We start from the raw sequence: 17888 nt of genomic DNA, 5'->3' as shown, positions 1-17888 counted from the left end.
TTCATGGGGCTTTGTTTTGGGCTTTTTTTTCCCCTTCAGTAACTGTGGTGTTTTCATGCCAGATTATATGCCAAAGAAAGAATGTGAGAGTTGTTAGTGGTGACCCCAGATGTGTCAGTGTTAGGAAAGGGGTAGTTGTCATCTGTCAAGTGTCTGCACAGTGGAAGTGCTGCACTGACTGACACGTGGTGTGCAGTAGACAGGGCTGTGAGCAGCGCTCTTGGGGATGCTGCTCCAGCCTTGGGGTTGGTAGCACTGCTAAGAAAAGGACATATCTCCTTCTGTACTCATCATTTTTTGAGCCTCAAGCACTGTGGTTGACCCGTCTATGCTCTACCCTCTGCAGGGTTATCTAGAGTATTAAAAGGTGGAGCGTGCAGCACCAGGGCTAATTGAGATACCCAGGTGTCAGGGAGGTGTTGATGTTACAAGACCAACAGCCAACCTGGTGTCTCGACACAGGGCTCCCTGGCAGAATTGCTTCCCCCAGCCCAGCTCTGACCCTGCTGGATGTAGCAGACGTTCAAGTGCATTGTGCAAGCCCTGCAGGGCTCCCTGTCTCGGGAACACTGCACAGCTCTGTCTCTGGGTGGTGAGTGGGCCCAGATTGTGTCCCTGGAATAGGAACTGTCAGCTTGGATAGTTCAATCCCCCCCCATTTCTCTTTCTATGTAATAAACTGTTAACTGTAGAAAATACAAAAGAGGGGAAGGAATATAAATTCCATTTTAATGTTCTTCCTGCTCATCACTAGTATCACAGATGCTGGTTATTGGAATCACTACTTTCCTCTATACTGACTCCTAACTTTGGGGATCATAAATGTTTCCTATGTGGAGTACAGATGTTGTATTCTTACTGTGACTTCAGTCATGTTCTTAAACCAAATTTGGAGTTATGTATTGACACAGAAGTTTGAACCTTTCACTAAGTCTTTTACTGTAGCAGCTTAGAAGCATTTCCATCCCTGAAAGTTATCTTACTTTCATCTTGGAGAATGAAATAGTTGAGAAAATGTAATCCTGATGTTGTTTGCATTTTCCTAAAATTAGAGACTCAGTCCCCTGTTTTCATTTTGCAGCAACATGTATTACATCTATGAGGCATCCAGGGACATTGCTAAATACATGTGGAAGCATTTAGTTCAGGAGATTATTAATTATTAAATAAAGACCTAAGTCAATATGAGATGCCAGGAAGCAGCCCAGAGTACAATACATTTGCCAGTACATTATATTTTACTTGCTGTGCTCCAGAAAAGAGAAACAATTGCCAAAAGTCCATCTCTGGAACCAGTGTGTTTCTGTATTGCTCTAGTACTAAGCAAGTTAGATGTAGTTATTTATTTATATGGCATTGTATTTTATATATATTCAAGATGCTTTTCATGTTTTGTCAACCTTTCTATTATGTGATTTGCTTATTCTATGCCTTGAAGCAGGACTGTAGAAATTGTGATATTATATAGTTCATTATTATGTATGTTCCTAAGACACACCAAATCACCTCGATGCAGTTTTATTATTAGTGTAAATAGCAATAGGGCTTTTTCAAGGGTGCAAATTCCACACTTAACCATTAAAATGCTTTTAAACAAATCTAAGAACCAAAGAGTTTACATATTTTCACCTGCTTCCATTTGCTTTGCTTCGATTGGCAATACTTAATTAGGCTTTTTAAATAGCTAGTTTTATAGTAAATTTATAATTTATGGTGAAACAAGCTGTTCTCTCTGAAACAAGTATAAGTTACAGCTTCAGTGGAAGTCCTACTATGCAGCTGGCCAGGAACCATTGTAGCAGTGACAGTGGAGATGGTACTTGGCAGGAGTTGAGAGAAACAGGTCAAGTAGGTCAGCTGGCTTAAAGACTTGACAAGAATTTCACCAACACAGGGGCCTGTTGGTGACTGTGGATAGTGAGCAACAATGTTTGAGTTCTTAGCTCTCCTTCCTCAGGTGGTGTCTCTGGAGGAGTGTGCAATCCTTGTTACAGTGCCCTGCCTAATGTCCACCTAAACCTGCAGCAGCAGGGACTGAAGTGCAAAATGTAAATGTTACCCTTCAAAGGCACTAAACACATTCAGTGTTATCAGTTTGGCAGGAAAAAAGAATTCCTATGGCAATTACACTGGCCAGTCTGTATTTTACAGTGGTGATCCTTAATACCAAGCCTTCTTAGATTATGATGTCTGCAATTTTAGGATTACCAGAGCTTGTCTGCAAGGTAGATAGTGAGCGGAACTTTTGATAAGTGACTTCTGGCTGTGATTTTGCTATACTAGTCAACTGACAAGGAATTTTAATCTGAAAAGGTGGCACATGCTTCAGGTCTGGAATTTCCTCCTCCTTTCACCTCCTCTTTGTGCAAAGTAGCTTCAAGGCACTCAGTAAAAGACATCTAGTTGATAAGGCTTCTGGGAAATGCAGAGAATACCTCCTGGAATGAAAACGAATAGGATTTGGTCTTTCATCTGTCTGATACCATATGAATGTTTCCACTACATCAGGCTGCTGGTACACATTGTAAGCTGGCTGGAAATGTAATTGCTTTATAGGCGTCTGAACTATCTACATTAAAACAACAAAGACAAAATGCAGAATTTTATGGGATTACAGAAATGCTGTTGAGGAATGGGGTGGTTATTATGCATTGCAGTGAGCACCTCACAGTATTGTGGGAATTAAACTACTGGAACTTAAAAGTTAGGATTTGGATTTAAATCTAAAGTTGTCTGCATGGTCACTTTTTTTAAGTCAGTACTTCACCTTTTGAAAGAACTCATTTTAAGCCACAGTATGTCCTCAGTCCTGTGAAAGAGGAAGGAGGAATAGTGATTGTCCAATGAACTTTGGGATTTTTTTAATTAATAAACTTCTGGGAGGATGAATGAAGGAGACCATCTCTTGTGATTTGTATACCTTAAAGAACCCACTTCCCCCTTAATGACTGCTGTAAACTAGGACAACACCTCAGATTTCTATCAGGGAACTGAGGAATTTGACTGCCACTGATTTCTGGTGAAAGAACAGAATCTTAAATGTTACTCAGAGGAACTGAGACAACTCTCTGAAGAAGAGATTAGTGCCTTGCAGGTTCTTGTCCTCCTGATGCAAGTGATGAACACTTAAATTCCTGAATCATTTCTAAAATACAGATAAAAGGAATCTGTAAATATTTCAGCAAAATATTTTTTAATTATAATTGCTTCAAATCCATGTAAAATATTTTAATAAGTAACTGCTCCATGGTTTTGATGTTTTTAAATTACGGTTTCTTTTTTTTGTTTGTTTTTTTACATAGTCTCACAAACAGTGACATCAATAGCTTACAGGAACATAACATATTAAAAAAATTGAGATTCTTTCTTGCAATTTAGTTCTCTGAAACAAGGACTTGAGACAGATGTTTCTGAACAAGTAGAACAGAAGGAGTCCAAATAATCAGGAGCAATGTTTCTGCAAAAATAGGTTGAAACTAGAGGCTTTCTCCTGCTGGAAGGGGTTTATTTACTGTAAAGTTCTTAAAAATTCTGCATTTTAATCACTTGCTGCAGAGAACTGAAGCAAGTAGGTTTGTGTAGTATACTTCAGTACTCAATTAAAAAGTAGCAAACAAAATCTGAAGGCTGTTTTCTAATGCCTGAAATTTCCTAAATTGCACAGCTAGGGGAAAATCAATTGGTTTTGTATCAGGTTTCACTGCTGCAGACTTTAATTTGTGACTGCTGTTATAAAGATAACATTTTAATAATTCTGTCTCTGGAACAGAGAAAATAGAATTTTACTACAAGTTGTTGAGTTTGCAGATTTTTGGGTTTATGGATAAAATTAAAGAGAGTGCAAGGAATAATAATTTTAATTGGTTGTGCTATAAAAAATACTTCTGCTATACATTCATTCTGAAATAAACATAGACTTTATTAAATATGCTAATCATCCATAAAAAGGCAATACACACTATTTTTGCCTTGTTTATAGCCTGGAAATAATTTTCATAAAGACTATACAGTGATTATAGTACGTTCTTTGTCTTTTGGTAGTTTCCATGCATCAGTAAAATAGTCTCTGACTTGGTCTTAAGAAAAAAAAATTTCAAAATGTAGACTTACAGTAACAGTGTATTACAACATTGTTTTGATAAGCTGTTTGGAGTACCATTTGTTACTATGAATTGTGTTGTTGTTTGAAGACTAAAATGCTTCATTGTTAGGTGCTGAATAACACTCAGGAACTGGTAATAAAGTATCTTGCAGTCTTTACATGTGAACTAGCTCACTTCACAGGCTTGGTATGAGAATCTTTCAGTGCAAGAAAAAAATGTCGTCTTCCAGTTAAACCGCGATGTGCCAAATATGCTCACATTATTTTCTGCAGGAGGTATCTACATAGTCCTCTTGTCCCTATGACCACACATTAATTCCCAAAGTTTAGGGTGATTTTTTTCCCCCCATTTCTGTATGGAATAGGATGACAGGACTGAGAAACAGAATAACAAAGCTGTCTGAAAGATTGCTTGTCTTGTTCTCATAAATGCTCTATGCTCTCTAAATGCAGCATTGACGGGGATTCTGTCCTCTATTCATCTTTCAATGGTCTATGAGCGCCCATTTAGGACTTGCATCTCCTCTCATCTGTTTCTTTTGACACAGTTAAGGTTGCACATTGATACTTGGGTCACCTGAGAGTTCTGCTTTGGTCTGATGGCCTCTTTTGTACTTGTTTCTTTAGAGTTCCTTGGTGCTCAGGACTTTACAGATTTTTTCCTCAAATGTATAACCTACTCTAACACTAAACTGCAAACATCTTTGCTGGTATCTCTAGGCCATCATAGCTGTTTCAGACTGCCAGCAGTTTTTGACAGCATTGTCTTTTTTTTGGCAGAGGTGACCCACTGGTTCACTGTATAAAAATCAAGCTAAGCATCGCTGAATTTTTAAATTTAATTTTATTTTTGCACACTGTGTTTATTTCCTCAAGCAACTTGTTCCCATTTCTGCCTCCGTGACAGTAAAAATTCCTGGTACCTGATGAATAATCTGTCTTGCACAGAATTCTTATATGTTGTGTTATTTTTCTACCTGTAATTAAAATCTGTTAATATGTCACACTTACCTTCCTGTTAACATTATGGAAAAGTAAGTTTTACTATTAGTGTGGATTTAAGTTGTCTCTATGTGGGAGGGATGGTGTCCCTGTGAGAAGAAATCCAGATTCCTTTTGAAATAGTATCTATTCCAGTTGACAGTATTCCTCCCTGAGTATTGCATGCCCAAAACAACATTTTTTAATGATCATGAGTTACTGCGCTGTAGAGATTTATTACCCTACCATTTTTACTGTGTGCTTGGTTTCCATTGATCATGAGGCTTTGGCCACTTCTCACAAATAGCTTTAACTTCTTATAAGAAGGTTGCTATGGATTTCAGGTTCTTCTTTCCAAGAAGTAATCTGTGCTATCATAAACAGCTGGGAAAAAAATCCCACTCCGTTTCCTTTTCAGCTCTACTATCTTTAACTGTAAGTCAAAAAATTTAGTTGCAAGCTCCTAAGATTTCTTCAAATAGTATCCAGCTCTCAGAATCTTTTTGTACTTCTGCACAGCTTATTTAAAATTCAGCTTTTTTCACTCTTTTAAAAGGCTTTGGTGTAAATATTTGTAGCCACGACTACTTAAATTGCAGCAGTGCCTAAAACTACCTCAGTAAAACACAGGGGAAGGACAACTCTTTTCTGAAAAGAGAAGCCTGGGAAACAGAACTTCACGGTTTACTGCATTACTCTAGTTTTTAAATAGATGGAATTGGACTTGTCATAAGTGTGCTTTCTAAATTATGTTTGGTTTATAGTGTGGTTTAGGAGGATCCAGAGTAAGGGAGGGGGAAGGGAGACTAGGAGAGGAACTTCTGGAAGATCTTAAATCCTTCTCTCCCTCTCTCTGTCTTCTACCCTCCATATTTTGGATTTATACACATTTTAAACTGCCCTGCGACATGTATTAACCTGAGAAGTGCTACCTTTTAAAATAACATTGCAAAGTCTATTTCCACAAGTTTGGTTTTTATCATAGAAATCCTCATTGACTCCTGCAGAGGGAGATATTGTAAACCACCTTATTTTGTACTTAGTAGTAGCAAAATCAGTTACAAATCAAAAATACCTCATGTGAATACATTTCACACACTGTTCTCTTCCCACCAATTCTTGCAGTAGGTTCCTCCCATACATACATAGACAAACATACATACTCATATGTAGCCCTTTTCATCTTGACTTCTTAAATGTTCTAAAGGGAAGATTCATTACCCTTCTGTGAATCAGGCTTTAAGATAATATAGTTTCATGACTGATACAGAGCTGAGATAGAGACAGATTTTACTGCCCAGCCCCATCGGAGCTGAGGAGGGAAACACCCCTCAGCTTAAACTAAATCTTAGAGTGGCCAAAAATCCATAAGTAGTCGATGCCATTTGATTGCTCTTGAAACAAGAATAGCACCCAAGTAGGACATTTGGTTAATGCACAAATCTTGTGCTGTTTAGCAGCACAGGGTGGAGTTTAAGCCGCCAAAGAGAGAAAAGAAGCTTAGAGACATTTTAATGCCAATAATGAAACCAACAAGCTGTTGAAACAAATTGCTTGTTGCTCCTGCTGTGGAGCTGGGAACAGAAAGCTTCTTTCTTGCTGCGGGAGGGAGAATCACTGATTTTGAATCCATGGTACTTTAGGCTCATCTCTAAACCTGTTTCTGGAGTTGATGACGTTGAGCTGCGTATGTTGTGGCGTACACGTTTAGGTGGGTGTTCTAAAGCCATACCCTCGCCTGTATCTCTCGCTGGCATGTGCAGCACCTCTAGATGCACTTACATTTTCAAGGCTTTATTTGTACTGTCAACACCAAAGAGCAATACTTGCCTTTTTTCCTCATCAGACAACTTTCTCTTAGAGCACATGAGCTCTCCTGAGTACACACAGGCGCCTGCCCTCTTTCTCTGGGTTTCAAGTCAAGAGGCGTTAGCTAAATCCAGCCAGCCAGGCATGTGCCATGTGCTGACAATGACACAATATATTCTGCCCTGCATGGCCAGAGTCAGCGTCATGGGGATGTGAGTACCAGGTTTCCAGACTGCAGCTGTCTTGTTGCTGCTGAGTGGAGTGCAGATGGATAAGTGCACAGGAAGAAGTGCAGCTGGCAGCCCACTGGTACCCAAGAGTGGCACTGTTTGTGTAGGGCATAGTCTCTAGCCAGCCTGTTTCTAAGTTACTGTCCAGCATGTGTGTCATGATTTAACCCCAGCCAACAACTAAGTACCACACAGCCCCTCACTCGCTCCCTCCACGCCTTCCCCAAGTGGGACAGGCAGAAGAATCAGGAAGAAAAGACTCTCCACCTCCCCCCACCAAAAACTAACCTCACCACAAAAAAAAATGCAACAAAATTTTTGGATTGAGATAAGAACACTTTAGTAATAGAAACAAAATAAAATATATTCATACTAATAATGATGATGATGGTGATGATGATGATGATAATAATAATGTTGCCTGAAAAGTGCAGGAAAACCTCCAAGCCAATTTTTGGTAGGAGATAAGATAAGAGGGCAGTGGCTTTTAATGAGCACCCAGGCTCACCCAGGAATACATCGATGTGTGGGCGGGCAGGCAAGCTCTAATTTCCGTGGCTTTTATAATATGATTAATCCAATAATTTCTTTACACATCTCCAGTTCAACTTTTTCCCAGCCCCAGTCCCACCCCTGTTCCACCCCCTCAGGATTTGAGTCTGGGGTCGGTGAGACCTCCTCTTCATCAGTCCTCCTCTTCTTTGGACTTCAGGAGTTCTTCCAGTGTTCTGACTTCTGGGTCACTCTGCCCCGTGTTTATGTCTCCTTTTGATATTCTTCAACCTTCTGTCTTGGAAAAAAAAGACTAAACAGCTGAGGAATTTGAGCTTACTGTTCTGGGACAGGGGTAGCGATAGAAAGACATTAAACTCAAGCTGCTAGAAATATTAACACACTAGATCTACTTTTGCTACAACTACTGTGTTCCTAAAATCTATAAAATGTGACAATGAAAAACCCTTCCTGCATCAATAATAACAATAATTTTTATGAAAGAGAGAGTGTTGTGAGAAATAACAAGTGATGCACAATACAGTTTTTTGCTGGCTGATCACCAGCTCACCAGCAATCAGCAGTTCCTAGCCAGCTCCTGACAGTTTATGCACTGGGTGTGATGCTCTGTGGTATAGAATATCCCTTTGGGCAGTTCAGGTTATGTTCCCTCCCTGCTTCTAATTAACTTTCTCACTGGCAGAGCATGAGACAGTAAGAAGTCCTTGACTTAGGGTAAGCCCTGCTTAGCAACAGCCAAAACATCAGCGTGTTTTAACATTATTCTCATACTGAATCCAAAACTCAGCACTGCACCAGCTACTGAGAAGAAAATTAACTCTATCCCAGCCAAAACCAGGATAGCCTGACAGGTCTTCAGTGTTCAGACAGAAGAGGGAATGTGAATCAGTTGTAAAGAAAAATTAATAAATACAATTTTATTTTAAATCCATTGGGTAGTATATTAAGGAAAAAGGCATCTCACTGATACTTAAGATTTTCCCCTTATGAACTTCTTTGTGCATGAACCTACAACGTTGTAACAGGTTTCTAGATTTTCTAAAGGTGATCTCACTATCAAAACTATTTTTCCAACTAATAAGTCAACTGCTTTCTGTCTTAATTTCATTCTCTTTCTTACATATGAAACAATCAATCTTTTTCTTATATATAAAACAATCAATCTCTTTCTTTTCCAAGCAGATTTTTGTCTGCTCGGGTTTGGTAAATTTGAAGTAACTGAAGTCACTTGTTCCTTTAAACCTAAGAAGTGCTTATCTGACACATCATCAGCAATCTAAAACAGAATTTTTCCAGTCAACATAAATATAATAAAGCACAGTCACTCCCTTGCTGGGGGTTTGGAATTACAAGTCATCACTTCTGATTTGAAACATCAAAAATCTCATGTCAATGTTTTGCCTCAGCTGTGTGGCTGTGGCATGTTTGGCGCCAGACTGTTAGACCTTTCCTCAGAAGTTGGTGCTGCACTGTATCACACTTGGTGCTCTGGGACTATGCACTGGGGAAAGCATTCATGGTGAGTAAGGTTGTCCCAGCCTGGTCTGACAGGAATGTGAATTTTAGCAGAAAATCTGGGAAAATATGAATTATTTATGTATGCCTTTAGACCTCAAGAAGTGACAGCTGAAAATAGAGAGACCAATGTGGATGAAAAGTGATATATTCTAATTCTTTTGTAATGTACCTGGTGTTATTTTCCCGTATTTTTCACTGGCTGAAACCAGGAGGCAGCTGAATGGCAGCATTTATATTTTTTCAGAATAAAGAGATTCAGGTCTTTGTTTATTTCACTGTAGAAAGTGATACTTCCCATAAATGACTGCAGAGAGATGTGCATATCGAGGATATTGAGTGTTTCAGATTGCTTTGATAAGAACAAATAGCCTACAAATCACTAGATAGGAAATGGAACATGGCACATTGTCTTAAACTATCTCCCTTTAATAATAGTTTTTGCAAAACAGCAACATAAATACCTGGTAGTCACGTTGCAGAGGGACATTCAATGGTCCTCATTCAGATACTTTAAGGTAAAGAGTAATTATTTAGATTTCAGAGTTTAACAGGATTAGCAATTAAACCTATTGTTGAACAGAAGATCTTGGCAGGTTTTTGCTGAGTTTTTGCTTGGAATAGGGAAAGATTTGAAAAGTGAAGTTGTTCGGAATTTCTTTTTCTTTTTTTAAGGCATGAGCAATCCAAGTTTGAGCAGTTTGCTAAATGTGCTCAGACTCTCAGATTTCCTCTGCAAGTAACTCTAGTACCCAGATTTTCTGTACCCACTCATTTCAGACAGAGATTATAAACAGTGGGTTTCTCACCCATTCATTTCATACCAAGATGATAAACAGCTGAGTTTCAGCCACTCTGTAGAACTGCAATGTTCCATGACAGATAATGCATCTATCTCTGTACTCTCTCTGTTGCTAGCTCTGGAGATTCTCCTCTCCCTGTCTAGTCTGCATCTGCCCAATCCCATGAGGAATTCCTGCTTCCCACTCCACTGTCTGTTCCAGCACATACGCTCATACTTGTGTCCCATCTCCAACCAGTTTGTTTCTACAGAAACATTCAACCTCTGATAGTTTTCTAACTGGGATTAACAGATCACAATAATTAAAAGGAATCTAAATTTCATTGTGACTGCCATTTCCTAGACTATTCATGATGGCCAAGGATTTATACGGAAGTTAAAGATTGTGTATAGGCTTGATTGTTGTATGTTATTTTTGTCCTGAAGATCAGGATTTTTTCATTTCTCTGGTGTAAAGTTATACTTTCTTGCTTCTTTTATAATTGCCTCTATCAGTGTCAAGCAGTCCTTGATGATATTTTTTATTTAAATAATCAAAAATGAAACATACTGAGCTTAAAATGAAAGTATTCAATTTGTGTCAGTTAAATAACGAGATATCTTCTGAGCACCTGGAAGGTATTTGTAAATAGTACTAGTCAGACTGATAATTAATGAGTATTTGATATGCAGAACAAAATACTGTTCAGTAATTAAGTACCACCTTGGATCTCAAGATATCAAAAGCACCTTATTAGTATAAATGAATGAAAATATCTGTAATTCTACACTCTTTGAGATAAATAATTACTATCACAGCTTTCAAGAATGAAAGTACTTGAAGTTTATAGAATGCCCAATATCAGACTAAGAAAAAGACACAGCACTGTAATATTTTATCCTAAATATAAGCAAACCAATGAGTTACAGAGAAACACTAGATCAACATTTGTGTTCACCTCTGTGGGAAGAGTTACAAAATGTGTTATTTGGAGATGTGGGCATTCCACACACTGTGCTGAGGTCTCATTTTACCTCTGGGGAAGGGCTGAGAGAATAGTTTGGAGGAGAGTTGGCTTGGGAGGCACATAAGAGCAGTCCCAATAGCCACAGGGAGGTGGTAGATAAGACAAACCTAAGCTCATCACATCTGTGTGTGGTGGGAGGACAAGAGACAGTTAATTTAAGTTGAAACAAGGGAGATGGAGGCTGAATATGATAAGAAATTTCTTCACTGGCTGGACAGCCAAGTGGTAGAGCTGGTTGCCATTGTCTGTGCATCCATATTCCTGGAAATTTTTCAAGACCTGACTGAATTAAACCCTGACTGACCCCATAGCTGACCCTGCTTGAACCAGAGGTTGGACTAGAGACCTCCGAGGTTGCTTCTCACCTGATTATCATTTGAACCTACAATGCTACATCTGTCAAATACAACAGTTACTCCATTAACATTTGATAACTCTACTGGTCTGTAGTTTGAGTCCTAAAACTGCAAATTCCTGCTCCTGTGAGTGAATTTAATGATACCAGTAGTCCCAGTGAGGTTGATAGGATTCCTGGCAAGAATAAGGCATTAAAAGATCACGTCACTAGTCTGGGAACCACTTTTCTTTTGGTTTTGTTCAGTGACTGCACATGTCTTCCCTGAGAAGCCTCACATGTCAAGGAAATTATATGAAAGGCAAATATATTATTCCTTTGGTACTTGTGGTTTTACATGCTAACTTCCTGTCTTTACAAACAGGTTATTCCCCCTAATTGCTATGTGAAAAGCCATGATTAATGCAGGGAAAATTAATTTATTTTATAATTGAAAGTGCTGTCAAATAAAATGTGCTGTAATAAAAGAAAAATATTTATTTCTCCATTTAGTAACCCTAGGTAACAATAGACTACAAATCAAACTAAGAATGTGGTCTTTGTTGCAGATGTTGCTGTTATTGTTGTTCTTTTAAACCACATGATACCTCTTTGACATAATTGTTTAAGTTTTTCTATGAAACTTCACCCTTTGCCGTTTCCACAGATTTGCAACCACTGTGATGCCCTGTTTCTACAGGGATTTATTTTCATGTATCAGTATCCCCTCTGTTTTCACAGGTGGGAAAAATATATTAATTTCACAGGATTATTTTTGACCTACAGTAAGAAATGTCTAGTAAAAGGAAAAGTGGAAATTCAGCACTTAGAAGTTTAATTTGTAGAAATGTAATTGAGCATCCAAGACAGATTTCTGTCAGTTAGATGAGTTTTCAGTAGAGGAATTGAGCAACTCTGCACTGCTACCAAGAAGGTTGAACTTTTCTGTTGTTGGCACTACTCAACAAATGGAAAATTGAAAATTTAGAGCTACTTCCTTCATGCAAGGATTGCATCCCATTAAGTCTCTTTTCAGGCTGTTTCATGTAGAATGTGGGTTGTGTTTTATGGAGAATCATTTAGAATTCCACAGCAGGTCAGACTGTAATTGCAAGTTTAGTAAAGAGCTTTTCAGTTACACAGGAACTGTTTCTTACACACAAATAAGAGTAGGTAGGAGCTGAATCTTGGGGAAGAGCCCTTTTCTCTCAGGAATTCATGTGTATTTCTTGGACACTCCTGTTAAGAGTGATAGATCTACAGATAATCCAAGCAGAGTAATGCGCACTGATTTTCCATCTGAGAAATACTGAACCCACACACCTAGAGAAGGCCAGTGCACATGCAGAACAGTATCTTAAAACTGAAACTCAAATGTTTGAAAAATGGTAAATTTTAAGTTCCTCTGTTTGGGATAATTTCCTAAAAAAAATTCTCAAATATCATAAAACTCAAATCTGTTTTATCTGGTTTTGGCACATTCAGTTGTAGCTTCTTGGCTTTAGCACATTCTAAATTCTAATATTATTGCTTTATTTTCATAATACACCTGGAATCCCCTGTATTCTTTAGAACAGGAAGCAAGTATTCCTCATACCCAGTGAATGTTGACAAACTGAAAATTACTGGTTTCCTCCATGTGTTTATCAGAGGATGTTGTGGTGAGAGTGCTTAGCTACTGGATCTGAAAGTATACCTGTGTCCTTGCTGAACAATAGTTGTTTGACTCTCAACATAGAGCTAATAAATTACATAGTTTTGGTTTTCCACTGTATCTATCTTACAGCAACTACCCTTTTTTTTGATTACCTTTTTTTTGTATCTGTGAAGATTTTCCAAATGCATTATTTTTAGGGTTTTATTTTCAGTCTGTTCTTTCAATCAGTGATAGGTGCTTGGAATGCTTTCTAACATACCTCCCTTTCTTTTATAAGCAAAGTTAGCCTGCCAGGATCTGTGCCATTTCAAAGTTTATGAAAATTTCCACTTACAGTTGAAAGATAATGTAATATTTGATAATTTACCACTGACCATTTCCAGTGAAAAACTAATATTTTGCAGTAAAGTGTCTGGGTTTGAGTATTTTGATGAAATTGAGGTTTGGGGAGCAAAGAAAAGGGTTAAGAATCTTTTGAAATTAATTTTAATTGTGGTTTACATTGAATTTCAATTTAATAGTGAGCATTATGACCTTGACACAGCAATCCTATACTAAAGAGATCTGTGTGGAGGCTCAATGCCTGAGCATCTTAATAATTTTTAATAAACTTTCTTTTGTAATAGCAAATAGCTTCAGAAAAATATATTCTGTTTGTAAATGTTTGTATGCTTTAGAAAGGCTGTAAATGTTACTGTTCCATTTCAACAATGTTTCAGAGTGATATTTACTCGAAATCTTAAGTAAATTTTACCATCGAAAGCTCTTGATGCAGAGGAATAATAATAGTGTGAAAAAAATTTTACTCAAGGTTACACAGCAGTTCATTAGAAAGGCTTGGAGCAGAATCCAGACTGCCTGACCATTATTTCAGTCTGTTACCCATTTTCCTCTACCACCTGCTTTCAGTATTTGATAGATTGCTGCTTAAAAATAAAGAAAAAATACGTGGTTTAACATTTGAAGTCTATTTTTCATATATCAGAATTTATATGTGTGCATTAGGTCATTACCAATGATCTTTTTTTTATTTTAATTTTGTTTTATGTTTTACTTTGTTTCATGTCTATTCAATTTTATTTATTCCATGTTTTCTTTTTGTTTTGTTTTTGTTTTTAGTTGTGTCTGGTAAGTTGAAATTTTATTGGCCATCTTCTAGTCATCGTGTCACTGTGACGGGACCTTCTCCTCCCCTTCCCATCCATCCCCTTCCATGTCCTCCAACCAGTCAGCTCCCATCTTTTCCTTGTTATTGACAAGACACATCGAACAGAATAAATTCTGCATGAAGTGTGGGTAACTTAATGGCAAAGAGAAAGGTAACGGGTTGCAAACTTTCTGTCTGTTTTTATGTGATGTAATGAGTCAAATTCTTATGTCTTCTTTCTGCAGTGGCTGCATTAGTTGAACTTCAAAGTTAGCTGTAAAAAATTAAGTTTGGTTTAAAGGTCTCAAGGATAAAGGTTGTTCTTTCCTTACATGGATTATTATTTTGGCATCTTTTACAGTCTTATCATTACATACCACATATATGTGACCCAAGGTGTGAAATCAAACTGGCATTAAAAAAAAGAGACAGTGAAAATGCTTCCAGTACAGTTAACATTGAATGGAATTTAATAACAGTTTCACTTAAACCTGTTTCAATTCTTCTGACATTGAACCTAGTATGACTTTCATTATTTACCTTAATGGCAATGGATTTATAATAATACACTTACAGGTAATATGCAGATATATTTAGATTAATATCCATAGAAAATACATATTTAGAATAATTTCTAGATAAATATGTGCCTGTTTCTATTTTATACATTCTACTTTGATCGCCTGTAAGACTAAATTCCCCCTTCTTTTTTGTGTTTAGTAGTCCCTGAACAGTCATCTTTAGGTTCTATAATCACAACCATTCAGCTATTTCTCCAGAGGTCAGAAAATTTTAATCTCTATTTAGCTGTATGTGTCCTCAAGTTCAACAAAATCTAAAATCTTATAAATCCTCTGCACTAGCACAGGATTTGGAAACCCTCAGCCCCATTTTGTGTGACGTTGTGTCACAGTCTAATAAAGAACCAACCAAGCCCTAAATTTAACTAGATGCTAAATTTATTCTTATTAGTATCTAAGAGAATAACAAAGGTGCTTCACCCTCCTCTCCATTTTCCCCATCATGCCTTACAACCCTGTGGCAAACCCCCAACCGGTTCACCCTCTGTTCTAAATGAAAAGTGCTGTCATGTCAAAGTCTTTTCACATCCTCTTCCCAGGTCCTGCTTGAACATTTCAGAGCTAAATGTTTTGAAGTCTGCTAATTACCGTAGGTCAATCTTACCTTCCCTTGGCATAGTTTCTTATCTAAGGAAATGCTAGGAAAGGTACCATTTGCATCTAAATGTACATTATACTATGTTATGCTTTAAACAATCCTCTGAAAAATGGAGGGTAATAGGAAGAGTATATTCTAATGTGAACTCACTGGGGAGCAGAAACACAAGGCACAGGGAACAGATAACTACAAGTCTTGGCCCACAGGAACACTGAAAGTGATTTTTTTAGGAAGGACTGAGTGTTATTGCATTTATTCTAGGTAAAGACACAATAGCTTGATATTTATAAAACACATTATTATAAAGCATATCTTTGAATTACATGTATTACACTGTTTGTAATGAAAAATCTTGTAAATACATAAATGCTTGAAAGCGAACAAAAGCAAACATCGAAAAACATTTAAGTCAGATACAAAACATCCTCTTTATTCTCAATCCAAAGAAGGACTATATATTACCTTATTTTATATTGTATTATTAGTTTTGGAGAGATGATCAGAAGAAATTGGAAATGAATAAAGGGACTTTCCTGTCAATACACATTTTTAAGAAGTAATAGTTAACAGCCTATGAAACACACTAGGTTGTTTTTTTTCTGTGCTAGCACCACCAAGATATCTAATGCTGTCATCTATGCTGATTTTTTTTTAATGTGACTGACATGATTTTTTGACATTCCATTTGCTACTGGAGGAAGGGGTTGTTGAAGTCTGTATAAATAAAACAGTTTGGACAATGCTGGCAGTATTCATCATGTTAGGCTGAGCAGATGTTTCAAATTTGCCTTCATTTGCATATATATTTTGTTTGAACATGCTCTTGCCTATGTAAATGAGGAAGACATTTAGCTCTGTTGTTCCTTTAAATTCATTTCTCTTCAGTGTTTGAACTGAAGATTTTAAGTGGTTATAATTTGTTGAATGGTATTTCTTGGGCTTTTGACTTCAAGTTTTTTTGAGACCATAACTACATCAAAAATCTCTTATGTAAGCAATTAGGGACTTTTTCTCTCCTCAGCTTTCGTAAATCAGAGATGATGAGTTTTGTGCATGCAAGCCTGATTTTGTAGTTACTCAACAGTGTTCCTTGCAGCCCTTAACAAAGTATGTCCTCTGGGCCAGTTGTTCCCCATTCTGACTTGGAGCCCTGTTGGCCCTTTAAAAACCAAATTGTAACAGATTTGTTTGTATTGGTGACTGTTGCTCTGCATCAAGTTGATGGGACTTATTTCCTTGTCCACACAGTCAGGAGTAAAACCACATGTTGCACAGTCAGAGTTTTAATTGTGAGGTCCAGACACTAAAAAATATATCCAAGTGATGCCAAGGCTGTTAGAGACTGATGTGTCTTTGTGCTGCCTCTCCTTGGTAAAGAAACTTAACTGTTAGGCAAATTGTTCTTTTGAATTGGCTGATAGCAGTGTGATTTATTTCTTTTTTTTACCATGTTTTCCTTTCAGAGCCTCCACAGTTTGTTGTAAAGCCTCGAGATCAGGTAGCTGCACTGGGGAGAACGGTGACTTTCCAGTGTGAAGCAACTGGAAACCCTCAGCCAGCCATCTTTTGGAGGAGAGAGGGAAGTCAGGTAAAACAGCCTTTCCCTCCCTTTGTCTCGGCAGTTTCTTGAAGAGATGATTTCACATAAGAGAATATTTTAATAGTTCTTTTAAAGATGTGGAAAGGAGGTTTAGAGCTTGGGAGCTGCTGGATATTTATTTTTCTAAGTTATGCTTGCTACATGATGTCTGCCTTATTGGGAAAGATACCTGTGTTTTGCCGTTTCTCCATGAGTATGAAAATAAATCTATGACAATCAGCTAGAAACGTTCCGTGTTTCACTGCTATGATAATCTATTTCATCTAATAGGGAGAACTTTTAAGAGATGGAAATTACTAACACTGAAGTTTGTTTGAACCCCCAAACACACCCAGATTTTCAGAAAGCTTTCTTCTGCGTGTATAGTGCAGCTGTTAGTTTGCCATGAGTTTTTGAGACTCTGGCAAACGAAACCCTTTGCTGCTGTATTGATCTGCATCACTGCATGGGTAGGAGTCTAGTTATGGGCTGAGGAAATCTACTTTCCCACTCCATTAGTTGACTGACGGACCATACCTGAATAGGTCACTTTTTCTCCCAGGTTCCTTGCTTGAATGGGAGGGAAAATCATTTCCAGCTTCTTTGTAAAGGATCTTGAAAGCCAGTGGGTGAAACACAATATAGCACAGCAAGAGAATCACAGTTTTCTTTCAGAGTCATCTTCTGAAGGAGGGATGTGACACAAAGTATTCTTTATTGGAAGGAAAGAAAGACTATGGGATTCTGGTTTTCCTGTGAATGAAGGAATGAATGGTGCAATAGCATATGACAGGGTTCTTTGTGTTACAAAACAATAGGCCAGAGAAATTGAGAACACTTAGAGATTGGCTTCTTTACTCCATTTGCAACACTTCTGTCTGAGTACCCTATGTACAACTAGACTGCTAACCAAATTTAGATGACAATCTTTAATGGTATAAGTATACCAGAATATTATGCTTGTATTTTTTAATTACCTGGATTAATTTTTTAATTTATTTATGTAACCAATTGTTGTCTAGAACATCATTTT

General features: G+C 37.6%; 1 protein-coding gene across 2 annotated transcripts in view; it reads left to right on the top strand.

The window, feature by feature from the left end:
- ROBO1 (roundabout guidance receptor 1) overlaps positions 1 to 17888 on the top strand; it is a 310605-nt gene that overhangs the window by 230463 nt on the left and 62254 nt on the right. For both annotated transcript variants that reach the window (XM_071563468.1, XM_071563457.1), the window contains exon 7: positions 16740 to 16864. In XM_071563468.1, the coding sequence (XP_071419569.1) occupies positions 16740 to 16864 (125 nt within the window). The remainder of the gene's footprint in view (positions 1 to 16739; positions 16865 to 17888) is intronic.

The sequence above is a fragment of the Pithys albifrons genome, chromosome 1 (genome assembly GCF_047495875.1).
Source record: "Pithys albifrons albifrons isolate INPA30051 chromosome 1, PitAlb_v1, whole genome shotgun sequence".
In the NCBI taxonomy this organism is placed as follows: domain Eukaryota; kingdom Metazoa; phylum Chordata; class Aves; order Passeriformes; family Thamnophilidae; genus Pithys; species Pithys albifrons.
This window is presented reverse-complemented; position numbering and strand designations above follow the sequence as displayed.